Source organism: Aptenodytes forsteri, unplaced genomic scaffold, assembly GCF_000699145.1.
Source record: "Aptenodytes forsteri isolate BGI_AS27 unplaced genomic scaffold, ASM69914v1 Scaffold11, whole genome shotgun sequence".
In the NCBI taxonomy this organism is placed as follows: domain Eukaryota; kingdom Metazoa; phylum Chordata; class Aves; order Sphenisciformes; family Spheniscidae; genus Aptenodytes; species Aptenodytes forsteri.
Genome location: NW_008794155.1, coordinates 4,383,143 through 4,399,055, shown reverse-complemented (window position 1 = coordinate 4,399,055; position 15,913 = coordinate 4,383,143). Strand labels below are relative to the sequence as shown.

The 15,913-nt window shown below is 40.6% G+C and overlaps 1 protein-coding gene across 1 annotated transcript in view; it reads right to left on the bottom strand.

Annotated features, from left to right (window-relative positions):
• Nucleotides 1-15,913, bottom strand: part of NCKAP5 (NCK associated protein 5) — a 467,588-nt gene that overhangs the window by 450,316 nt on the left and 1,359 nt on the right. The window contains exon 3 of the mRNA XM_019472169.1: nt 15,008-15,078. Within this exon, the coding sequence (XP_019327714.1) occupies nt 15,008-15,078 (71 nt within the window). The remainder of the gene's footprint in view (nt 1-15,007; nt 15,079-15,913) is intronic.

Sequence of the window (15,913 nt, the reverse complement as noted above, 5' to 3'; positions counted from 1 at the left end):
ACTTCTTCCAACTATGAAGTACTCATTTTCTATTAATAACTATGGAAAATAGTTGCTCTCAAGATGGCATATTCTGTAAGTATTTTTGAGGAAAATAACACAAGTGGTGGGAGGAAGGCAGCATCAGAAACACTTCTCAGAGACAGATGTTCACCTGGAATATCCTCCACGTGAGTACGCATGAGCACTCGAGCAGTCTAACTGGCCACCTCAGCTGTGTACCGACTTTACGGCGATCTTTTCGTTCTGCCTGGGAATTACACAATGACCAATTGTTGGCGCCTTACCACAGCACTTACCCCTTGCTCTAGAATTTAAGCTTTAATTAAAAAAGTTTCTATACCTTATGCCTGGAAGGAAGATTTATCAAAACACAAGCAGAACATAAACCTTCAACCTATATAAAGCCTGAGACGACAGCTCAGAAATTCTGTTATTCTTCTTAGCATGACGCTGAAATGAAATAACAGCATTTCCTAGAGGCAGCTCCACTGAGAACACCAGCTATTTAATAAACATTGAAGTGCAGTTCTTGGGCTTTTTTTGCCACCCTTCCCAAAGCGGCCTAAGAGATTTTGCCTTCAGCTCTACTGTTTCCCCCTCAACAATCCCAAATGGAAACCTATACTTTTTTCCTATCTAAAACATATTTAAAAACAAGATATTAACAGACTACAATAAATTGAACTGAACAACAGTATAATGGATTTATTTAGTAGAGCTTTCCTAAAGGCATGTATTTACACATTAGGTGAAATCTCCCTCCTTTCAAAAAAACTTGAGCTGCAACCAAGAGTTTCAGAAAAAGCTGCGAGATATTACAGCCGGGCAAGGCCCCTCCATGGCGGGTACAGAGCTTGCTCCATTAGTGTCTGTGTCCCAGCTGTTCAGAAACTGCCTCTTGTTCATATATTTAACACTACGATTAAAAGCCTGATCCAAAGCCCATTGATGTCAATGGGAATCCATTACCTTCTGCAGGATTTGGGTAAGTGTACCGCGAGCTGCACCGTGCGAAGCACCGCCAAAGGAGGAGTGCTCCACAAAGAGCATTCCCGAACAAGACCCAAAACCACAGGGACAAGTCACACCCTACTTGTGGCTGATCCCTATTGTGCAGTCCTGTCTCAGACGGCAAATCTCCCAGCCTCCAGGGAATGGCAAACAAACATTTTAGTAAGGGCACACTGCGGAGGGCATATGTCGTGGTTTAATCTCAGTCGGCAACTAAGCACCATGCAGCCGCTCGCTCACTCCCCCCCACCCGGTGGGATGGGGGAGAGAATTGGAAGAGCACAAGTGAGAAAAAACTCGTGGGTTGAGATAAAAAACAGTTTAATAATTGAAATAAAATGATAATAATAATAACAATACACAAAGCAAGTGATGCACAGTACAATTGCTCACCACCCGCCGACCGATGCCCAGCCAGTCCCCAAGCAGCGGCCCCCCCAGCCAGCTTTCCCCAGTTTATGTACTGAGCATGACGTCCCATGGTATGGAATGTCCCTTTGGCCAGTTTGGCTGGGCCCCCTCCCAGCTTCTTGTGCACCTCCAGCCTTCTCGGTCGGTAGAGCATGGAAAACTAAAAAGTCCTTGGCTAGTGTAAGCATTACCTAGCAACAACTAAAACATCGGTGCATTATCAACTTTGTTCTCATCGTAAATCCAAAACACTGTACCAGCTACTAGGAAGGAAATTAACTCTAGCCCTGCCGAAACCAGGACAGCATACAAAACCAGTTTTGTTTCAGGACAAACCCACAGAAACAATGAGGCACAGCAGTGGTTTCACAAATTCGCAGTCACTCATGTTGCAGTTTCACGTTATGCCGGGCCCGGTGCTGCACAAGGAGCTGCCAGAAGCCACGGTCCCTCTCCCCACACCAGGAACGCCCTCCCGCCTCCTCCCCTGTGCTCCATCACACAGCCGAAGGGTGACTCAGCTCACCTCCCAGGTGGAAATCATCCCTGCTGCTCACGCACACGAAATCTATCTGTCCATAGAGATACACACATGCTTACGCTGAGTGGAATCACCCTGCGGCCGTGCAATCACGGGACACTGTGAAAAGAAGGGGAGGAAGAGAAACCCATGGGGAATGGTGGGGCAGAGCTGGACTGGCACACGCAGCCACAGCTCTCCCAGATTAAAATGAAGTTACACTCAGGTGGGTTTCCAGGAAAAAGGCTGCTATGTCATCTTCCATTGCACATCATTCAGCACAGTGAGGTGTGCTGTGCTTGCACAAAATACCCTCAAACTCTTGCATATTGGTTTTATTCCCTACTGTAATGAAAGACATAAAGCTATCAAACTTTCCCCATACAAAAATCAAATTTATCATCTATACTGAGCCAAGTGTATGGACATTGCAACCCCACCAATATCCACTGAAGAGGGTTATAGTAGGCAATTCTTTTGCACAGACTGGCTTTAAAGTCTCAGACACCTGTGCGCTGTCAGAAATCTATCCAGTATTTACAGCTTTCAGTCACTTACCTAATTACTATACAAGTGCCTTCATGGCATTATATGGGGGAAGAGAGGAAAACAAGGGGGAACCCAACATATCATCCCCTCTCCTACCTTAACTGAGTGCCAGAGATTGCCCCCTCTTCCCATTTCTCTTTCTTCATTCCTGCTCAAGTATAAATGATAGCACCCAGCGGACATACTCCTGGGAAGAATGGAACTTCCTTCACCATAGAAATGCTGCTCTTTTAAAATGCTTCAAGCTGCTAAGCATCCTTAAAATACACAGGTTCGAGGGATAGGTCCTCTGCCTCCATAGCACTCAGCAACCATACTGGTGCTAGAAAGATGAATCAAGCTCTAACTACACACTATGCCAGAGAAAAAAAAAGACCAAAAAAGCCAGTGGTCCTCACTCCTTTTAGTGTAAATACATTTTCTAATCTTCACGTTCCCAATCACACATTCATAGGCTGGTTGTATGCAGGGTCTGATAAATACTGAGCCAGTTCAAGATTAACATACACTGCTAAAAGATCAGTCTACAGAAGTGAACAGTTTGGACAAGTAGGAACCACTTCAGTTTGTTGTTGGGGCAGTGCTTTATTGCACCACACAGACCTGAACAGCTCCAGGACCAACACTAGTACAAAGATGGGAATTCAGCTGAAACATGAGGAAGCTCTTCCCATTGCTACTGCCACTTACTCGTGTAGCTGCAATCAAAGAACGCCTCTCACCTGAGTTTTGTCAAGACACAAAAATAAATTACCGTATGAGTCACCATTTCTAAGTTTCTTACTGAACAAGAGCACACACAAAAATTTTACAAACCACTTTGTGCAACACAATTTCCAGTACGTTGCCAAAGACCCAAATTACTAAAAAACCCACAGGCCCAGGTGATGCTGCATGGCAGGGAAACATCTGTGTTTTGAGCTCTACCAATTCTATTCACCAAGATATACTACTGTAACCACTAAGGTGGATTAAAGAGTTAATAAACACATAAGAAAATGCACAATTACATAAAATACAATTTGTCAATCAGATATTGGAAATGGACTATGAAGATGCCAGTATAAGTGCATGTACTTATACCCAGAGAACACTTTAAACAGTCGCCCGTGATTTATACATGCTGCAGCTGTCACACACACTATTTCTGACATTCAAGATCCTATGCATACTGTCAGTTGAAGAAATTTCTAGTTATCTGCTATTTTGTAGATCTGTAAATCACATAAATGCTCATATTATTACCATATGCTCTGACAGTTTGCATCAACAGACCATCTCAGCAGAACTACAGTGATGAATTATTGATAGTATCTAACTCCCATAGCTGGCAAACTTTTATTTGAAATGCTGTGATACAGAACCTGCCTCTTTCCAGTCTCGAGATCGACCCTAATGTAAACTATAGCATACAACAGATCAAAAAATATATAGCCTAGCTCTCAATTCATGATCTCATTTTTACCATTCGATGGTTCCCATAAAGATTGTTTATTATTGATGTGAAATGCTGGAACCAAAATATCCTGTAGCTGGAAGCTGGAAGTCTCAGTAACTGAGTCAGTGTGACTCTTTTGGCCTCCTCTCAATGTGCTTTATTTCTTCTATTGAATAAACAAACAGTCCCATTCTGCAATGACAAAGCAAGCCAGGATTTTCCCATACTGTTTTGACAGATGTTGTCAGGGACTGATTATAAAAACCTGTATACCTAGTAGATATTTACCGCTGCGATTTTCCATAATGTAACTGAACTACACGCAAGATAAACTAATGTCATAGGAAGATGTGCTAATGAAAAGCCTCTGACTATGGAAATTAAACTGCAAAATAACTTTTCCAACTGCAGCAAAATCTATTTTTAAAGGCACCGGAGGAAAAAACTGTGTTATTTGTTACTTTGTACTAACAGACTATGATGGAGGTGAAAGGACCAATTATCAAAACACCTCAATGCCTGGTTCAGGCACCTTGCAGGAAGAGATCAGATCTTTTTCCAAAGGTCTCATTACTCAAAAGCTCTCAGTGAGAACAGCCAGACCAACCTTCAGCTGACTGCTACTTAGCTCAGTACATTCAGTCAGCATTTAGTCTATTAATAATGTTTTTGTGCTCTGTTTTCACAGGTAGTTGGAAAATGCATCAAAGCTGGTGGGGTTCATTTATAAAAAAATATTTTAAAGGGTTTTCTGGGTTTTGTGTTGCAGGAGGGTTGGTAGAGGAAGCTGTTTAACTGACCACACCCATGCGTTATTTTAAAAAAGAATAAATAAAAGTAGACTGATGCCCCATTACAATTATATGCAGAACGGTGAAACAGAATGATTTTCTATTGTCAGGTGTTAATGTGCCCTTTGTAACTGATCAAAGGAAGACCCTAGACACTGCAACATCACGGGGCTTCCTTTTGAATATTATTTTTCAGGTCTGTAGCCCCCACTGGCTCTGACATTTACTTGTTAGATAGGAAATCACAAGTGAGTACCAAGAGGACAATATTCTTTTGAAGCTAAGGGAAAATGAGACCTATGGGATGAGGGGCATCACAGTGAGGGTATTTTCATCACAGCGAGGGTATCTGGACCAGCAGGTTTACACAGCCAACTGGTGTTTTTGCAAGCCCACGTGACTAATAATTGTGGAAATTAAAAACCTGTAGCTCTGTATGACTGACAAAAGAGATATTTCATTACGTCATTTTGTCTGTGCAGAATGAAGCACTGCACAATTCATATGTAAAAGTGTATTTTCCCAGTATTTCCCTAGATTCTGCACAGCCACAGAAATAGATCTGCATGTATGTATGCATACACACTACAGGTAGGGTTGAAAGAATAAATATAAATAAAAGGACTTCAACAACACATTGCACATTTACAACTGAATCCTTGTGTGGTTGGTTGGAGTAAGATCCTAACATGATATGAGCCAAAAGGTCTAAAAAGTTTCAGTGATCAAAAGTTTTCACTACTGTCTCTAAGAAAATACTTCCTTCAGTGAAAAAGAAGAGAGAGTTTTTAATTAGCTGTGGAAATGTATCATTTAATGGCTTTTCTTATGTTGTTTGTCTTCAGGTGTGTTAAACAAGCCCAAACCTGAGACTTCTGCAATTTTTCAATTTAGAAGTAACCTTAAATGAAACCTACAACTGAAAAAAAGGCTTAATTCTTCACTAGTGTGAAGGAAAGTTGAAATGTATTCATGCAATTCAGTGCAGTTAGCGTCCAGGAGGTAAAGTATTTAGGTGGGAATTAGGTTACCTTAGTCTTTCCAAGTATATGGGCCTAAGTGACTTATGCTTTCCTGGATATCAAGGATAAGATCCAAAGCCCATTTTAAAATCTATAAAATTTTCCAATGATTTACATTACCACTAGACTACAGACCTGATTTGATAGAAATGTCACAAAAGTGGAAACATCCTTCTTAGTTATCATGTCTCTTTTCTTAAAACCTTAACTTTCTTCATACTAAATATATATAAAAAGCATTTGTTCAATAAGCACAGTACAACCAAGTTGAAAGCAATACAGCTGCCTGTTCAGACCAGACTCGTGTCTGTTGCCATACTCTGGGAAGGTTTATAAACTGCCTATCATCCCTCTGTGCCATAAGTAGGGTCAATATGTCATTCTTTCCATACAGAATATTATGTAAGAAACTACAAAGGGGCCCTATTAGATGACATTCCTTTTTGTTTCATATTCTAATTGCCTGGGAATGGCAAGGTAAAAAGAACATGTTGTCCCAGTGGAAATTTTAGGAACAGCACTGAGCGAGATGTGCATACAGTAACACTTTACACATGCACTCTGACCGCTCTTGACACTACAGATCCTTTTCCAATTTCCAAAAGTTTCCAAGAGGAAGCAAAGGGAGTCATCTCTGTCTATCTGATGGCTCGGTGACATTTCACCGAGTTGATAGTTCACTGGGATTTGCACATCTAAAACTCCCTCCAGGGAAGCTTGTGAAAAATACCAGTCTAACCTACTTTCAGGACTCAGTGGAGTAATTCTGTTTCAAGCGCCAACGGCTGCTGATGTCAATGGGAAGATGCAAGGGAGTGCAAAGGGACCTGGTTCTGCACAGCTGCATAGGGACTGGTAATGCCTAAAAGCCACTCATAGAAATGAAACACCCCTGTGAAGTTATTTGAAATCGAGATCTGATTTAAGGAAAACAGCAAATTCTTTGGGGGACAATATTATTGAACTAACAGAAAAACAAAAACTGTAGCAAATATGCCTACAGATGAGAATCAAGCAAAACCTTTCTTAAAAAAAAACCCTGAAATAACGCATTCATCCTCCAATAACTTTGAAATCAGTTAAGCTTCCAGCTAAAGTGTCATTGTGAGAGATACGTGATGATACTCATAATATTTGTAGCGATAAGTTGCATTAGGCATTTGGAAAAAGAGTCAGGCTAAATCTAGCTTGCTCTTCCTTAGCTGAATTCCAGATATGAAGCAGCCACGGCAGAGCAGAGGGCTTTCCTGTCACATTCATGGACGCCCACACTAAACTCCTTAATGATGCCCCCACAGGCAGCACAAGTTGTGGTTGTTTTCTCCTCCTCCTCATTTTTTTTCCTTGTTTCACACTGGAGAGTCCCAAGACTATATAATATACTACGTTTTAAACCCTTACTTCATCATGCCTCCTGAACCCAATTTAAACTTCAAACTTCATTTGATTGAAGGGGGATGATGCTCTGTGAAAAAAATCAAGACTGTTAAATCCATCAGCAAGTGATTCATCTTTCAGATGAAATGAACGCCACCAGAAAATAGTGGAATACAACGGACCCCAAAAAACAAAATGGGCAGGCATCATCTTTAATTTAAATACCATAATTTACACTGTTCTGGTCACATTCAGCGATTATTAGTACTGCATGCAATGAGAGCAATGTAAACCACAACCAGTATGTGAAGGCAAGATGCCAAGGAAACAAAGTAAATCAAAAAGGAAGGAGAATTTCAGCTAGACTGACATGCAGAAGCACTTTTCTCGAGCGATACATGGCTAGAGTGAGAGATAGAATGAGCTCTGATTGATTTCCTTGCAATTATATGAGCAAAGACAAGAGAGCATAGCATTATTCATTATACCACCATCTTCCCAGTGGGTTATACACAAATGAGGACTAGCCAAGCGAAGTTGAAGTATCCTTGTAATCAGCAATTACAGCAGATACACACAAACTGGGTCACACATGCTTCACCCAAAGGGGTTGGCTGTGTAAGTGCTGATTCCAACTCAAAAGATGTCAGCCTTGCTAATATCAGACCCTTCAGCTTTATGTTACACAGCACAATATGTTTTACACAGTAAGCCAAGTTCCACCTCTCCCTCTCTTTCCCACACCTCCCAAACTATATGAGAGGAACAGTCCCCTCAAATTCATTTCCATTACACCTTAACTAACAGGGCTGACCATGGGACTACAGGAAAATGCCGTCTCCCTCCTGGTCTGGGAGGTCCTACAGCCAGCACTGCCCACCAGCTATGCCTGGTATGCAGCTGAGGCATCACACAAAAGCCACGCTCATGGATAAGCACAAGTTACAACACCAAAAGTTGTGCAAGTCCATGCATAAAGAGGGAGACTTCCCACAGCTGCTGTTCTTATGATCTCCCTAGCTAAGTGTAAGGCAGTGTGCCCTGCTACTTCTTCTTGGCTGGCAATTAAGGTGTGGGCTTTGACTCACAGCAATCTAGGAAGACTTTTCAGAAATTTGAATCCTCATTCTGTGGGAAGAGAAACTCTTGAGGCACTACAAATATAAAGCAAAAAAGTGCTATTGGCCACAACTACTGCAATCTAATTGATCCAAATAAGAAATACTTGTAACTATCCAAGGCTGTCAATAATTATAGAAAAAGTTTTGCTTAGATGAATCTACACAGCTGACGCCTCTTCCATTAAAATTTCCTGTGCTTTATACACACAGCTCTACGGATTTATTTCACATCCATGTTATGTTACTCATATAAAGTTGTCATTTGAAATTATTTTAGGCATAATATTTATAAACTTAATTCAGTAAGAAAGCTTATTGCAGAGGAATTCCAGTTTTGACTGCTGAAACCACTTGGTCCAATCATTTATGGTAGTAAATAAATGTTATGGAACTTCATGGAGAAACTATTATCCAAATTACTGAACAACAACAGAAAAGCCTTTATTATGTTCCAGGAATGCATTTCTGGAGGAGAAAATAACATTCGTATACAATGTCTTTTTATAGATTAGTGAGAGGAAAAAATGACTGCATTGATGTACTGCAAACTGTAGAGATTTTTTTCTTTCCTGAGGAATTACAAGTGACATCAGTTTTCATAATATCTGAGAAGAATAGAATACACTTTGTTGAAAGAATTCCAGCTTTTTTATTCTGCTAAGTTGTGTTACTGAGACAAACTTTCCCATTGTTTATTGTTGGCCAAGTTGTGGCTCTGGTGTACATAAAGAAAAAGTGTTTCAAGCTCTCAAATATTTTTCCTGAATAATTATTTTATTGTTTTCTCTCGAGCAAAGCAGCAAAATGACCCTACTGAGATCTGTGACAGCATTTGCCAGGGGCTTGGAGCCTCCACCTCCAGTGCATAAAATAAAATTGTCTGTGCCGTCTCAGCAGACCGTGTTCAGGATAGTTATTCCTGGATCATGTCGGTTCAAGCAATCCTCTTCAATGGTCAAAAATATTGTTCAAAAAACTAAGCAGTAAGTACCGGGGTTCTGCAGAGGAAAACAGTTTACGAGATTTTCCCCAAGGTGGTAAGCAAAATACGAAGTGTAGAGGGAAAAAAAAAGAGCCAAGACGGTGGGATTTTATGGTAAATCTCTAGGGAAGTCCACTTGTCCCCTTCATCACTGTATAACAGGCAGACCTTTGGGCCACACTAGTGAAGCTCTGATCCATCGAATGAATCTTTGCTCCGAATTAAATCTGAAGATCTATCAGACACACGGGATGTGTTGTCTGTCCCAGAACAAGACTCTCTATGTAACGTTTCTTCCCATGTAGAAATAGAAAGGATGAACTTCCACTCCCCAAGTTAAACGTTTCATATAAATAATTCATTATGCCATATTTTGTTAGCAAGGGAATCAACAGGTTGACTATGCTGTTGACTCAAACTTCAGCAGTTCAAGAATTCTTTTGGCCATTTCAATAGGAAAAGGATAATCATGTGTGTGACATTGGTGAGCTACTCAAATTGCCACATTGCCACCAGTTACTACCGTCATCCACATCTGCATCACAAAACCTTTCTTAATACAAGTTGACTCATAGGAAGAATAGACATTTTTCCAGTCCTGTACTCCTACCACTCAGTTTGCATGAAGGAAGTTACATTTTGCAGATAAGGAGATCCCAATATTCTTTATGCGTAATTCTGCGACAGGCCAAGAAAAATCACATCTGATAATTGCAGTCACAAAAGAAGAGTTTCCTAGCATACATACTTCATTGAGAAAAAACAACTTTATTTTTAAAGCACATCTATTAGATATATTTATTTGTCTTCAGCATGTGCTTTTTTAAAAAAAACACCCTAGATATATAGATGCCAGCTCCTTTCTGGTCTAGATTGGCTCCCCTGACACAAATGGACTGCAAAAGTTTATGCCAGTATAATTTGTCCTCTATTTCTTAATTCATCCAGATATTTCATTCAAGAGTATTTCCCCTTTATTTTTTCCACTGATAATACCTTACGTTTTGTGTTTGCAGAACTAATTGTGGCATGGCGTACTTTCCCTCACGATGAGTGACCCCAAAAGATTTGTTGTGTCGATTACTTGTAGTCCCAGCATATCTTAGCATCTCTGTTTTGCAAAAGACATATGTAGTGTGATGCAGTGACTGTCCCATATGTCGAAAGCAGGAGCTCTCACACTGTTTTTGATTCAGGGTTAGAGGGAGAAATTGGGCCAAGCATCTGGACGCATCTGGCTTTGCACGGCCGTCCTTTCAGATTGCTGTTGGTCTTTTGCTTGTGGCAGAATCCTGATCTCACAAAAGTCATCAGAAGTATTTCTCCCCCCATTCTTGGACATCTTTACTGTCATCCTCTAAAATCAAAACCACTAACATCTTTGACAAACTTAGTCCCACTGCAGTGAGTCATTTTTAGGCCCTTAAGACCAAATGCATAACCTAAGTACTCACTGCAGAGTATCAGCAGGATTCCACAGCACACTGTGTTATGCAGCTGTCTGCCTAGTAAGCGATGTCGCACGAAATGACATTTTATTCCCTTTTCTTTATTAAGGGGAACACTTGACAAATGACAAACTATCCTATTGACTCAACTTCAGCAGGTGTTTCACAAGACACTGCTTTACGGGAAGCACAGAGCAGCGGCTTCATACAATCAGCATTTATTTCTGGAAGTTCTTCTTTTGCAAAGCAAAGATTATAATAGTTCAAAGAAAATAACCTGTGCAACTGTCAAAAGGCAAGGACGTACTCATCTTTTGAAGAAGTTCTATGACAAGGACTGCATTGCAATGAACGAAATTAGTTAAGAGCTTCACAGTCAGAGGAAGGGTGATGTTGTGGTTGTTAAAGCACAAGCACTTAATTAAGACAATTTGGGTCTGCCTTTTTTTATTTTTTAAACTTTGCCACTGTCACCTGTGTGACTTTCAGCCAATCACTTGTCTGCCTTTCTGCTCTACTCTGTGTGTGACTTTTGGCCAACCACTTGTCTGCATTTCTGCCCCACTCTGTACCTCTCTCACTTTGAAATAGCCTTTTTTCCAACTTTGTTGATTCTAACTGTCAAAATCTCGGTGCAGGCAGCAGCAGGAGCAGCAGTGAAGCTGGAATGAATGAAATGCCCTGGGGAGTAAGACATTAACCAAGCACCTGGAGTACCACCACAGGAGTTCTTGTGCTGTCCAGCACCTGCTGCGTGAAGCTGGATCCTCTCAGTGTTAAAAAAGTCCAAATGAAGCTGCACCTAGATTCTGATGTCTTCAACCATATTGAAGAATAAGTTACTCTCTGAAGCCACCTCAGTCTGTCAATAAAGCATATTCTTGGATGACACCAATTGTCACAGCTGCACTAAGGCTCAGCAATCACGTTCAATATAGCAATGACAATAAATCCCATTTTAGGATCCATTCCAATGATAAAAAATAAAGTATTTCCTCATATTTGCTCTGCTCTTTTCTTCCCTCCTCCCCCTCCTTATTTTTTTTTTCTTGTGTATGAAGGAAATAGCTTTGTAGGGAAAAAAACCCACCTCAAATTAAATGTCCTGGCACATAGATCAGCCTGCTGCCTTGCAGAAAGATCAACAGTTTTACCATTAAAGAAAATGTGTCTTTGCTCACAGTACAACCTGTGTGAAATTCTTAGTAATCAATGAAAGAAACACCTTATTAACAGATCTTTCATGATGGAGGAGAGGTTAGCTCAGAAGAAGAGATGGACGGCAGACTCAAAGAGCTAATACAAACTTCAGGGTTATAAATTGGGTTCTGAAGAAATTGTAGTGCATGCTTCATGTTGCTAGAAAAGATCTTGTCAGAAGTACCCATATCTTGATTCAAACACAGTCTTTGTGCTGCACAACAAAGCCATGGCATTCCCCAGAGAAGCCTCCATACTCTTCCCTCTATCTCCTTTAAATGAACAAAGAATCCATTTACAGATATTTAGTTTCAAAATTACTCAGTTTTGGCACTCCATCACAGTCTCCTGAGGGGACCAACAGCAGTACAGGGGACTTGCTTTCTGTTCTCATAAAACTCTGTCGTTGAGAGCTAGTCAATAAAATATTCTTTCAGTTTTTACTGTCAATAGTGATACATCATGTTTGCATCACATACGTCAAGCCAGGCAATCACAAAGCACTTCACAATACCTTATTTCACAGAACAGCTGTAAATGCACGTCCCACCCGTACAAAGATAACCCTGCAGCACTGAGTTAGAGTGGGGCGTGCACTGTCTGATCACCATGTCTGTTACCTGCACAGCCTGGATAATCCTTCAAATCTCCCAGTTGAGTGCTTACCCAGCCCAACTGGATTTAGATTGTAAAAGAAAGCAGGATTACATTATTCTTTACAGGATTTTGTAAACCATGAAATTTTACACTTAAATATTCCTTGTAACATGTATTCCTATGTTACAAGAGTGCATAACAATTCATGCATTTCTGAAAAGATAAATATACATCACAATATTGAAAGTAAGGTGTTAGCAACAAAAAAGGCAAAAGAAAAAAAAATCAGCTGTTTTTCTCCACAGGAGCATCAACGAGGTATAAAATAATTTTTAAAAATTAACCTGCACTAACAGGCATAGCAATAGTTGTTCCTTGCACATTGCAACGTCAGAGAGTGTTGCTGAAGTTAGAAGTGTTGCTTTGAATGTGAACATGGTTCCAGGAATGCATTTTGTCCCCCATACAATCTTTTGCAGTGGGTCAGTTTCTTTTTCAGCTGTACACAGCCTTTCTAGACTGAAAAAAGAGGAAGACTATTGTCCTGGTTTCGGTAGGGATAGAGTTAATTTCCTTTCTAATAGCTGGTACAGTGTTTTGGATTTACGATGAGAACAAAGTTGATAACCCACCGATGTTTTAGTTGTTGCTAGGTAATGCTTACACTAGCCAAGGACTTTTTAGTTTTCCATGCTCTACCGACCGAGAAGGCTGGAGGTGCACAAGAAGCTGGGAGGGGGCACAGCCAAACTGGCCAAAGGGACATTCCATACCATGGGATGTCACGCTCAGTACATAAACTGGGGAAAGCTGGCTGGGGGGCCGCTGCTCGGGGACTGGCTGGGCATCGGTCGGCAGGTGGTGAGCAATTGTACTGTGCATCACTTGCTTTGTGTATTATTATTATTATTATCATATTATTATTATCATTTTATTTCAATTATTAAACTGTTTTTTATCTCAACCCACGAGTTTTTTCTCACTTGTGCTCTTCCAATTCTCTCCCCCATCCCACCGGGGGGGAGGGGGGAGTGAGCGAGCGGCTGCGTGGTGCTTAGTTGCCGACTGAGATTAAACCACGACAACTATACATACAGGTATTATTTTGATAGTGTCTCTGCATATATCCCCTATACACAGGCATAGAGGGGATGGAGTGGAAAGAGTAGGAACTACACAGTTACTGTTATTTTCTCTGGAAGGGTGACTTGGAAAGAATAAAGAATTGGCTTTTCCTTTAGGACCAGCCACAAAACTGAGACAGTGTGGGTGAGAGGCTGGAAAATAGAAGTAAATCACTTTTCTTCCAACAAATGAAGGAAATAAAGGCGTTCCTTCCTTGGGGCAATCACATTTATACAAATTGGTGTGTAGAGACACAGCCTAACCCTACAGAAACAAAGTTCACAGTAATGAGTCCGGCTGCCTATCCAGGCGAAGTTCTCCTGGGTTGATGTGACAAAGACAACATTCATGTGGGCTACCACGAAGTCATATAAAAATTACCCTGAATTCCTGCTTAGTGGTTCCTACCACAGAAGACAGGAAGGGGAGAACTCCTTGACTTTGGACAGGAAAATTACTTTGGTCCTGTAGGCAGGGTGTATGTCTGAAACAATAATTTCATTAAGGCCCAGCATCCATTTTGTGAACCACAGCTACCCACACTGATCACCAAGGCCTTAAAATCTCATTTAAGTGTAATGTCCTCATTTATCAACTCTAGTTACCACAACAAGATTAAGGTTCCGGACTACTGCCCTGAACTGTCCAACTCTCTGGATAACTAAAATACTACTTTCATTAGAATTGCTTTCTAGAGAGGAAAGGATTGTCAGCAACTTCACTGTATGCATGATGATTTTATTGCTTAGGTGAGAGGCTGGGGAGTTGCCTGTTCTGCCACCAACAAACTGCGTAAGCAACTTTGAGAAGGTTAATCTCAGTTTATCCGTAGGCTCTCAGATGGATAGTGTGAGATTTGAAATTATCACTTTAAAGACTATAGATTAAGAGAGAGACTCAGTGGTGAAGTTCTGCAGAAAGAGGGCTGTCAGAGCTCTTACAGCTTCCAGATTTTGAAGGACAACGTGAACCAGTATTGTCAGTCCCATAATTTGGGTAATTAAAGGATAGCTCTAAGTTTATGCTTTGTCATTGACCACTGATCATTTGTCATTGACCTGTCAATGACTATTGATCACCCCGCTTACCCTCATGACATAAAACTGTAACATGAAGAATAAACAAGTTTACCAAAGAACTAGCTCCACAAATACTAACAAGTGCTCACAGAGTTCTGCCAGTAAGAGATCTCCTGCAATACATTCTGATTTGCCCTACTTACCTTCTAGTATTTCCTACTGGAAATCATTCCTACCAAAATTATATTCCTTGTGATATACACATTTGGTATACATTACTCTTTCGTTTAGGTTTTCCACTAACCATGTTAGAGAGTGTAACCATTTATATTACTTTAGTATTTCTTCTCTTCCTCTACATATTACACAACTTCTATGTTTGGTAATAATTACCTGTCCTCCTAACAACTTGTCCCCCAACTTTCCTACATGTGATCCATAGAAAATACTAGCCAAATCAATGGCTGAGCAAACAAAATGCAAGAATTATTTTTAAAAGTCCCACAAAACCAAAAATCCCAGAACTGAAGCCTCAATGGGCTTGATTTTGTAATAGCAAACATGCCCAAAGTGCAACAGTAATCCATGGTGTGGCTTTATGATACCACCAGCAAGGGACATGGAATGTCCTTTTGTTGTCCTTCACAAATAAATTACTAGTAAGAGAAGAATGAGGAAAGAATTGGTTACCTCGCTGAGGACCAAAACTTACTGTTTGATGAAGCTGAAGAAACATGAGTACTATTCTAGTTTCTTCCAGCAATCTCTCTATAAATACACAGTGCAGTAGTTGCACTTGCTTTCAGTTCACAGGTCACAAGATTATGAGCAAACTATCAGACACAACTTTGGTGTAAATGACAAATTCTACTTTGTAATCAACATCAGAGATTTTCACTTTTAATCTAGAAAACAAGCACCATCCTTTTGGCTTTTTTTAAGATATTTCGTTCCAAGTTGTTCATGCTCTGAACATCACTCTCAACTCCCTCGTAACTCTCCAGTCTCAAAAGATGTCTCCACCACCATGTTGCATATTGCTGCAGTGATATTTATCTGGCTAGCACTGATCAATGGAAGACTCCTAACAATACAGGGTTTTGCACGGAACATCACCCAAACCAGCCCATGCAGAACCACACAATTACCTTTCAAGATTCTTTAGAGACTATCAGCCTAACAGGTCCTATTAGAGCTTTCCAGGGCCCTGGAATGGTCATGGAAATTTAATGTTGTTGTGGTTTAACCTGGCAGGCAGATAAATACCACACAGCCGTTCGCTTACTCCCCCCAGTGGGA